Consider the following 11,442-nt stretch of genomic DNA (forward strand, 5'->3'; position numbering starts at 1 on the left):
GCAGAAGAGAGAAACGCGAGAGAGGAGAGCAGACACTCCAGTTGAAGCTGAAAGCGACGCTGTTAACGAACGTGAATGAAGGACAAAAGTGGAATATTTCTTTCAGATGCCTTATATTTCCAGTCTGCAGGTGAGAGATGTTTCTCAGATTACAGAGTTTAACATTAATCAGCTCCAGAGTTTACATGTTTAAGGACCAATGTAATGAAATGCGTTGTGTGTCCTGGTTTATTATTAGAGTAATAATATGTTGGCAGAGAGTTTTTCACAGACTCTGACTCTATTACACCAATAAAATGTGCTTAATGTGCCACTTTACAGAAGATCTCAGACATCAGCATAATGAATGAGGTGAAAACAGGGAACTTTTGGAGGCAAAGAGGCTTTTCAGCAGCTCAGCTAAACATGGTCCTGTTGTTTCTCTCAGACTTTGGACAAGAGTTGAACAAACCTTGTTTTTAATGCAAATAATATCTAACTTGTATCAAAATACTACATATTTCTGACAGAAAACATATGTTCACTTCGTTTAAATGTAATTAAAGGGTCATTCCATGTCACAGCAGCAACCATTTTACCCAATGAAAATAATTAAGAATAGAAGGATCTCAAGATATCTTTAAAGCTGTTGTCCGTAACTTTTTTTGTGTTCAAGAATTACAAAAATTATACAATGAGAATGTACAACATGAATCCATTTTCCAAACCGTGTTTTATCTTACTCTGAATCAGTATGGTACACTTATAATAAGTGTTTATATTGGGACTATTTCAGACCGGTCTGGTAGGAGCCGCTGTGGAGGAGCACAGTCCCTGCGTGACTCGCCATAGACATAAACAGAGAGAAGTAGCTCCAGCTGCAATGTTTTTCTGCAAGACGCATGCAGTTCTGTTTATTAAAGGTCCCGTTCTTCGTGTTTTTTTGAAGCTTTGATTGTGTTTACAGTGTGCAATATAACATGTGTTCATGTTTCGCGTGTAAAAAAACACAGTATTTTTCATACAATGTACTTATCTGTGTACCGCTGTTTTCACTGTCCTAAAAACGGCTGGTGATTTCCTCTTTCTATGAAGTCCCTCCTTCAGAAACACGTAACGAGTTCTGATTGTGCAAGCGCTTACCGTGTTGTAATTCGACCGCAGCTTAGCGCAGGTGCCAGCAGTTCCTGTGTTGTGATTCGACAGCAGCTTAGCGCATGTTGGAAAGGTCACGCCTCTTAACGGAGAGATGTATGCGTTCAATAATCTCTACAGCGTCCCTGGGAAAGCCAAACAAAGGTGATTTGACTCCTGGATGAAAATAACAGCGTCTCGACGACATGGCGATAAACACACTCAACGCAACAGTTCCTTTTCTCCACGCGACACGTCCGCTTCTCCACGTGGGACAGCAACAAGACCGCGCCCCCTTTTTCGCGTTTCTTTGTGGGCGGAGGTTAGTCTGTTCTACTGCTCTACTGACGTAATTAAAGCAGGAAATACCAGGATGTAGTCCAAGCCAGCCGTTCACTGTAGGCTTTGAAAGGGAACTTCTGTTAAATAAAATATCTCGCTTGGCATTGAACTTTCAGCTTTATAATTTTACAGGTATTATTTATGCTCTAACAGCAACATTACACACTAACTAAAGTTTGAACAATGGGATCATGCGGAATGGGACCTTTAACCGATAGAGCGCAAAAAGTTACAGACTGCAGCTTTAATACTTTTAGAGTGACAGGCACATAAACTTTGGAAAAATAATATTTATGGCTCTCAGGTATATTATGTAATTGTGTTGATAGAAAAAAACGAGATCCATTTCTAGTTTCAACATTATTTGTTCAGATATTCCTCTGTAAAAGACAAAAGTATCAGCTGTATGCAAAGTAACCCACGTTTGGTTTTTGACCACTGAAAATGTGAACAATTGACCAATTTACTCATGGAACAACATCAAGATCTCCATATCTCTGGCATTTTACCATATTGGGCCTTTAAAATGAAGAAACCAAAATAAATGCTTGATAAGAACCAGAATATAAGAGGATTTTGGGATATCATTAATACTTCTTGAGTTACAGGCATGCAAACTTGGGGCAGTGTTTTTTCCCATTTTAAATGGCCATTGTTGGCATATAATGCAACAATTTTTCTAATTTGGCTCCAAATCTCAGATTATTTCACCCAATATTCACCCAACGTAAAAAAATTTTTTTTTTAAAACCTGTGCGTTACTCAGTAAATATACAGCCATGACATTTAATATTTCGGTTTTCATCAGTATTTATGTTTGTCTTGAAAAAAAATATTAACAAAATAAAAATTGAGCTGGGTCTGGTCAACTCTGGTAATCCAGTATAAATTTCAGTAATTTATCTTTGATTTTTCCAGATCTGGTCCTGTGGGCGTCAGTATCTCACAGTGATCACAGTTCACACCTGCAGTGAAGCCCCTCCCACAACAATTCACCAATAAATACTGGAAATATTCACATCATCCTACAAGAGAAGGACAAACTCCAGGTGTAGCAGCTGAAATTTGTGTGACTGTTAAAGATGGAGTTTATTAAAGAGGAGATTAAAGAGGAGATTGAAGACATGAGTTATCCAGATCCATCCAGAATAAAACATGAAGATACTGAGGAACAAATAGGTTGGTGTCCATTCTTGATTCTTCATTATTGACTGCTTTAGTAGCTGTGAAATAATAATCAGTATATGGATGATAAATGATAGAGAAATGCATCTAAATGATCATATTTTATCAGTTTTAATCGCAGTGAATTACAGAACTGACCTTTGCACATCAAATATCGGTGTATGAATGGATGAATGTGAGGCAATATGTAAAGTGCTTTGGATGGCCATGGGTCTGTTGAAAGCGCTATATAAATGCAGTCCATTTACCATTTTTATTTTAAAGATACTTTAACACTTTACAATAAGGTCTCATTTGTTAACATTAGTTAATGTATTAACTAACAATCAACGAAACATTTGTTACAATATTTATTCATCTTTGTTAATGTTAGTTCAGTCAGGTCCACTTAAGTCAAAAACACCATAGGCTAACATTTAATCAACTTTTTATTGGCGATATGGCTCTGTTCTAAATTCTCCATCCTTTTCATGAGCTCCATGAAAAGCCAAGACTGGGAAAAGCATCTTCTAGGGACAACCTCCCATTTTATAAACTGGGAGGGCAGCATAAATCCCCCTTTGAGAACAGAGCATGCATCAGTCAGTACGTTTACATAGACAACAATACTCCGATATTAATCTGATTAAGACCATACTCTGATTAAGAAACTACCATGTAAATAGCGATTTCTAATTACCTTAATCCGGTTAAAGCCATACTCGAATTAAACACAAATCGAATTAAGACATGTGGAGTATGCCTATTTTAATCGCATTATCGAAGTGCATTGTAGACATGGACTACGTTTACATGGACAGCAGTAATCTAATTATTGACCTTACTCTGAATAAGACAATATTCTGATTAAGGCGTTTACATGAGTTGCTTTTAGAATATTACATTCATGTTCCCGTTTTACATGTTACAGAACATAGCTCGATTAATGGTACGTCATTACGTCCCCATGCCACACTACGCTGTCCGGCGTCCAATCATAGCGCGACTTTCGTGGGTCTGTTCAAATCAATGGGCTCAGGCAGGCAACCCACTGTAACTTTACCTGCGGGTGTCGCTGTTGAACAGTGTGACTATATAAAAACGAGTGATTTTTATACTTTTTAATGTAATTTATATATTTATATATATATATATATATATATATATATATATATATATATATATATATATATATATATATATATATATATATATTAGTTTTATATATTGTGTCTTTCAGTTTTTTTTAAGAGACACTGCCCATCTTGCCTCCTTCTTGACAGCCTACATTTCGAATAATAGCTTTGATTAATGATGAAAATTGAGGTTTCAAAATCGTGATTGTTTGGATTGTTTTTTTCTGCCATCGAGCCACAAGAGTTCACTGAATGGCATATGGCTCGCGAGCCTAGAGGTTCCCGACCGCTGTTGGCAGCAGACAATTATGAATCTGGGATTACAGATACAAACTTATTGTATTTTACTTTTACAATGAGCAGAATTATTACAACACAAAGAAAAAAAATATAGAGGAGGCCGACCGTCCGAGTGAGCAGTCAAGCAAGACACGCAGTCACTCACCATAGCAACATGTCATGGCAACAACATTTAAGACTAAAAGACACGTAAAAGATAAACGGGAATTTGAGCGCATTTTTACTGTTTTGTACGCGCGGTTATATTAATTATAATTCAAATTTTATTTGTCACAATATTATTGATGATTGTTTAGAGGGGCGCTTTATATACTTTTGATACGAGCCTCCAAAGCCCTCCCCTCTGCACTTGCCTGGTGTGTGTGCCTGGTGTGTGTGTGTGTCCTGTCACAAAATGCGGCGAAAACTCCTACACGACGTTAATAGTTTGATTAAGGTGTGTACATGTCTACAATGCACTTGGATAATGCGACTAAAATAGGCATACTCCACATGTCTTAATTCGATTTTTGTTTAATTCGAGTATGGCTTTAACCGGATTAAGGTAATTAGAAATTGCTGTTTACATGGTAGTTTCTTAATCAGAGTATGGTCTTAATCAGCTTAATATCGGAGTATTGTTGTTCATGTAAACGTACTGATGGACACATCTTAATCTAACTATTAACGTCATGTAGGAGTTTTCGCCGCATTTTGTGACAGGACACACCAAGCCTGTAGTGCTCCTGTCAGAAACTGAAGCTTCCGTGTCTCGATCGCCCCCCAGTGGCTGGTCCCAGTATAGCTCCTAAACCCCACCCCTCCATGCATTTGAATGGACGCGAGACACACTAAACAATTCAATTACACTTCAAATAATTGTTTCCTAAAGATGGTTTCTGTCATTTTAGGCAGTTTTTATTACGATGATTTCATTTCAAGTGTTCGTTTTTTAAATAAGTTTAGTTTTAGTGAGTTATGTGATGCTATAAAAACGGGGGGTGTGAGGTCATGATTGACAGCTGAGATTGACGGCTTCTCTGAGTGAAGTTTTCACTGAGGCACTAACAGACTTTTTTCGGATTTTTGGGAGGAGATTGGAGCTTTAGCTTTAATTTCTATGTAGAGGCCAAAGTGCAATTCATGGTAATGTAAATAAGAATTAATGTTAAATAGTACTTAAAATGTTAAAAGCATGCTAGAATTCATGTGTTTGTAAGTTTTAGTTCATATTGGTAAAATAGTGTACTGCCGCTTTATGAAAAGCGCTTCTCCGGCTGCATAATGTTGATTTCATTATGTTAGTCTGATCTTGAGAACGGTGGAAGCGAACGGTTTTCTTTCATGATAACTGATAACTGCTACAATAAGTGTATTAGTCAGCTCACATTCTTTTTTGTATACCTAAAAACAAGGAATAAACCGGAGATTTCGTATTTCATTTCAACAACGTTTCTGGAGTGAATTTTTTGAACTGTGACGCTGTGCTAGCAATGGAACTAGCTGCTTGGAACAAGGTTATATAGTTATCAGCGTAAGCCATCGCATTTCTCAAGTTTTCAAACCTCTACATTCTACATTTCTATAACTGTTTATTTCACACCAACATAATGAATTATTTTGCATCTGCGAGAGTGTGGGCGGGCTCTTGATAATCGCGCCTCTACTTCCTGCTCTCTACTGCGCAACTCCGGTCCCGAGATCGCTACTGCGCAGACTCGGTCCCAAGATGTCAGCGCCGTGAGCGGGCATACGAAAGCTTCAACTATGGTCAGCGGAAGTCAATGAAGTCGCGTCGTCCATATTTTTTTACGGTCTATGGGGGACACACACCAGGCAAGTGCAGAGGGGAGGGCTTTTGGGGCTCGAGCCCCTGCCCTTTTAAAAAATGTATCAAAAGTGCCCCTCTCAACAATCATCAATAATATTGTGACAAATAAAACAGAATTTGAATTATAATTAATATAACAGCTCGTACAAAACAGTAACAAAGCGCTCAAATGTCCCATTTATCTTTTACGTATCTGTCAGTCTGAAAAGTCGTTGCCATGACATGACATGCGTGTCTTGCTTTGACTGCTCATTCTGACACGGTGTCCTCTATATTTTTTTCATTGTGTTGTAATAATTTTTCTGTTAAGTGTTTGTAATTTTCACATTTAACCTCATTGAACTGATTCTGACTACTTTATATGTTTATTTTAGACCAGACGGAAGTGAAGGAGCAACGACACAAACTAAATGACATAAAGAAACTCTGTGACTTCACAACTAAAAAAACAAAAGACAAAAAGCGGCACACCTGCTCTCATTGTGGAAAGAGTTTCAGACAAAAAGTAAGCTTTACCAGACACACAAGAATTCACACTGGAGAGAAACCGTATACATGCACTCAGTGTGGAAAGAGTTTTACTCAAGCATCAGGTCTCAGGAATCATCTGCTCCATCACTCTGGAGAAAAACCATTCAACTGTGATCAGTGTGGTAAAGGTTTTATTTCATCATCAAGTCTAAAACAACACATGATAGTTCATTCAGATGAGAGACCTCATGTGTGTTCTCTCTGTGGAAAGAGTTTTCCACGGCTGATCAGTTTTAAACTGCACCAGAAAACACACACAGGTGTGAGAGATCATGTGTGTTATGACTGTGGGATGAGCTTTACTAGAGCTGACGGTCTGAAACTGCACCAAAGAATTCACACTGGAGAAAAACCTTACAAGTGCTCATATTGTGACAAGAGTTTCACTCATTCTGGAAACTTGAAACTACATGAGCGAGTTCATACTGGAGAGAAGCCGTACTACTGTACTCAGTGTGAGAAGAGTTTCAGAAATGCTTCAGGTTTAAAAAATCATCTTCACGTTCACTCTGGAGAAAAGCCATTTATCTGTGATCAGTGTGGTAAAGTTTTTAAATTATCATCACATCTAAAACAACACCTGACAATTCATTCAGGTGAGAAGCCTCATGTGTGTTGTGACTGTGGGAAGAGCTTTACTTTATCTAGTCATCTGAAACGACACCAAAGAATTCATACATGAGAAAAACCTTTCAAGTGCTCATATTTTCTATATATTGTAATCATTACGTTGACAACTTCCAATAAATACTTCAATGAGCTCACAGTTTCTGGCTATAATTAATACATTGTTAGCTAACTGCGTGATTTGTGTTGCGGCAAAAAATTAACTCAATTATTTGTTCCCAGTTATTAACTGCTTTTTATTTGTTGTTTATAGTTTTACAGTTAGTTTCTTTCATTTTCTTGTGCTTTGATATAATTCTGCAACTGTCAGTTGTTGTTATTTGACATACATTTGTGTCAATAAACTGTGGCAAGATGTGAAGGGGGAGGAGAATTAATACGTGTGTCATGTTTAGTCGATAAAACACTTCCGCAAAGGATACACCCGTGTATCCTCGCTCATGACTCCTCAGGAAGCCTCCTCACTCCTCGATCCTCGCCTCCTCACGGTGCAATTAGAGAATTGAGATGTCCTACAAGATGGCTGAGCTCGGTCGGTTTCTGGGTCATAGGATGGAGGACAGAGGAGCGAGGAAACGAGGAGGGATATTGAGAAGCACCCATAGATGTTCCCTTATTCCCTACATCGTTCGCAGTGCCCTCTGAACTGAACATATTCCCTCCCTTCGGATTGGAATCTCACTTAAGATTGCAGAAAACCCTGTGAACTCCACTTCGCAGTCCACTTACGGTTGAATGGAACGCACCTCTTGTCTTGATTGATGTATTTAATGAACACTAATCATCACAGCTTTTCGTCATCTAGGTTATCACCATGTGTGTATTAGTTCCTCACATCACTCGTAATTCTTTCTTAATACGGTAATATGTTTGGGATGTACAGTATTATTGTCAACCAAATGATCAGATCTTGTATCACACAAAGAGTTGGAGTTCATTTTTGTCCTTCATTATTGCTGCATCCAAACCAGAATTCTGGCCACAAATGTTTTATGATATTTAGGGCATATTTGCCCTAACAGCTCAACTGTGCACCAAAAGTGACCCAAATTATTATTAATTATGTAGTAAGTAAAGTAAGTAAGTAACATTTATTTGTATAGCACATTTCACAGATAAAAATCACAAAATGCTTCACAACAGTACAGTACCTAATCAAACAAGTAACAAAAACAATAAATAGATAAGAAAAATAAACAGAAATGCACTAAAGACCGACCTAACCACCCTACAGTCTAGGTGAAAGACTCTTTAAATAGAAGAGTTTTCAACTGTGTTTTAAAATTTTCAACTAAGTCGAGGCAGCGTAAGGAAGGAGGCAATGCATTCCACAGCCTAGGTGCCATAGCTTGAAATGAACGGTCCCCTCTAGTTTTAAAATGTGTGTGGGGGGCCATTAAAAATCTTTGACCTGTTGATCTTAGACTACGTGAAGACGTACGCAGCTGTATCTGGTCAGAGATGTAACAGGGCGCCTGTCCTTGTAGGGCTCTAAAAGTAAGAACCAAAATTTTAAAGTGCATTCTAAATTTCATTGGTAACCAATGAAGTGAAGCTAAGACCGGTGTGATATGTGCTCTTTTACTGGTGTGGGTTAAAAGCCTTGCAGCAGAATTCTGGACAGTCTGGAGGTGACAAATCTTTCTTATTTAGACAATAATAAAAAGAGGCTGTTACAATAGTCTAAACGGGATGAGATAAATGCATGAATAATCATCTCCAATTCGGCCTTTGACACCAAGGCTCTTATTTTCTAAATGTTCCTTAATTGAAAGAAACCGTTTTTAATAAGTTGATTCGAGTGTTTCTTCAAGGACATGGCAGAATCAAAAACAACACCTAGGCTCCTAAGACTCGGCTGGACAGCTTAGGGCACCAATATGTTGTTTTATCTGAGGGATGCTTTGCTCAGGGGCAATGATCAGTGTTTCAGTCTTAGCTGAGTTCAGAAGTAAAAAGTTATAATTTAGCCACTGCTTGATACTGCTCAGACAGCTGATTAAAGAAGACAGTTTATGTAACTCAGTAGGGTTAAAAGAGCAGTACAACTTAATCTGCATACAGATGATAGGAAACATCAGTAAACTGGCCAATTATCTGTCCTAGAGGCAGTATGTACAGAAGGAAAAGAATCAGTCCCAGGACAGAACCCTGAGGTGCACCACTCAGTAAAACCTGCAGTATCTGACATGATCTGATTAAGACACTAAAACTTCTACCGGAAAGGTAAGAGGTAAACCATTTTATAGCTAATTCAGATATCCTTACTATATCCTGAAGTCTATTAATCAAAATATTATGATCAATAGTGTCAAAGGCAGATGTAAGGTCCAGTAAAAACGAACACTGTATGCTTCCCAGAATCAGCTGACATCAAAATATCACTGGAGACTTTAATTAATGCAGTTTCCGTAGAATGTTTTATATGGAAACCTGACTGATATTTGTCAAAAATATAATTTATCTCTAAGAAAGTAGTAAGCTGCTCTGCTACCACTTTCTCTAAAATCTTAGTTTGGATATAGGCCTATAATTCATGGGTTTCGATGTGTCTAAACTGGGCTTTTTAAGAACAGGTTCAACAATAGCATGTTTAAAGAAGTTAGGAATCACAGCAGTCAAAAGTAGTATTGATCATTTCTACAACACAGGGGCCAATACTATCAAAAACCTGCTTAAACAGCATAGTCGGGAGAACATCACTGTGACAGGAAGAAGGTTTCAACTTATCTAGCAGAGTGGTGACCTCATGTAATGTCACTAGTTTAAAAGAAAAACACGGATGGGAAGGAGACAAAATACATGCCTTGATACAAGCAGGTGGAGGTAAGATACTATCTCTGATATCCCTAATCTTCTCAACAAAGTTAAGGAATACATTACTATCTGATGGAGAGATAACTGCAATTGGAGGTATAGATGGCGAAACAATAGAGTTAATGGTGTCAAACAAGAATTTGGGTTTTTTCTTATTAGAGTATATTAGCTGAGAGAAGTATTCAGTTCTAGCACTTTTCAGAAGTTCATTTAGGGAAGCAGTTAATTCCCTAAGATGGAGCTTGTGAACTTTGATTTTAGTTGTTTTCCATAACCACTCTATCCAACGTTTACTTCTACAACTCTGGATAGATTTATTTATCCAGGGGCAGGGCTTTTTAAGTGAAACAATGTTTGATTTTACAGGTGCCACTTCATCTAAAATTTCTAAACATTGGCTGTTAAAAGACTCAGCATGCACATTTGCATCACTGCAACCCTTTAGGTGGCATGGATCAAACAAAATAGAAAACTTCCCAGCAACATCCTGGTTAATAACTCTCCTTTGAGCCTTAATTCTCGGGGGCAGGGGGTCCCGAGGTAAGTTCAGGTTAAAGAAAACACAACTATGATCACTCATATGTACATTCTCCACACACACATTTACTATCTCTAGACCTAATGAGAAAACAAGGTCCAGGGTGTGCCCCTTTAAATGTGTAGGTCCTGAGATGTGTTGCGTAAAGTTAAAAGAGTCCGTAATAGATAAGAGATCTGTAGCTGCAATACATGAGGTATCATCAATATGAAGATGAAAATCTCCAATAATTAAAACTTTCTCCAGCTTGATTATAGAGGATAAAAAGTCAGTAAAATCAGTGAGGAAGATGCCTGTAGGACCAGGAGGGCGGTAAATTACCACACAATAAAACATATTAACAGAAACGACCTTAATCATCTGTGACTCAAAGGAGGAGAATGTTTCGGAGTGAATTCCTCTGCATAAGAATCTGTCACAATACACAACAGCAAGGCCGCCGCCTCGACGTGCCATTCGAGGTGTCCCCATCACAGGGCAGAGCTCATTTAAATGTACAGATTCCTTATCCTTTTGCCATGTTTCTGTAAGAAACATAAAATCCATCTTTTCCTTGGTAAAAAGATTGTTGATGGCATGTGCCTTATTACTTATTAGTGATGGAACGAGCATTTAGCAGCGCTAAATGGCGCGACGATGGCAAGACGGTCTCCTTAATGGCAGGTTGTAGTGGCCGCAAACAACTAATACAATCACGCGGTTTCCAACGGTGCCGAGTGGTCAGTCCCTGGTCAGGCAAGTCGGCTACAAACTGCAATTCCAGACTGCTTCTCTTCCACCGGCCCACAATGACCGAAGGGGATCTCGTCCAGCGGGCACCTGTATCCCGGGGAAAAACAGGCAGCAGCCGCCGCGGCCGCCACCCGCATGTAAGCTTGGGCACCCCCATCCACGAAGACAGTCTCATTCCGACCTGAACGCCAGCTCTGCAGCCCCTTCTCTTTCGTCTCCTCTTGGGATTACGGCCCCGAAACAAAAATGGGAATTCATGTAAGCTGGGTACACACACCAACGGGGGCGGAAAAGTTTGACTATAACTTTCCCAGTTGTTACAAAGTCCTTCC

The 11,442-nt window shown here is 38.7% G+C and overlaps 1 protein-coding gene across 2 annotated transcripts; it reads left to right on the plus strand.

Moving 5' to 3' along the window:
• LOC307129914 (uncharacterized protein) lies at nt 1-8,188 on the plus strand. 2 transcript variants are annotated; one of them, XR_013816957.1, is made up of 3 exons: nt 1-130; nt 2,374-2,634; nt 6,240-8,188. XR_013816957.1 is itself a non-coding variant. In XM_079822717.1 (2 exons), the coding sequence occupies exons 1-2, from the start codon at nt 2,538-2,540 to the stop codon at nt 7,076-7,078; spliced, it is 936 nt and encodes a 311-aa protein (XP_079678843.1). In that variant the 5' UTR covers nt 2,396-2,537; the 3' UTR covers nt 7,079-7,391. The 2 variants fall into 2 exon arrangements, 1 of the variants encoding a protein (XP_079678843.1); XM_079822717.1 differs by lacking the exon at nt 1-130 and having other exon boundaries at nt 2,396-2,634; nt 6,240-7,391.
• Nucleotides 8,189-11,442: the final 3,254 nt, after the last annotated feature.

The sequence above is a fragment of the Gobio gobio genome (assembly GCF_949357685.1).
Source record: "Gobio gobio genome assembly, chromosome: 8".
In the NCBI taxonomy this organism is placed as follows: domain Eukaryota; kingdom Metazoa; phylum Chordata; class Actinopteri; order Cypriniformes; family Gobionidae; genus Gobio; species Gobio gobio.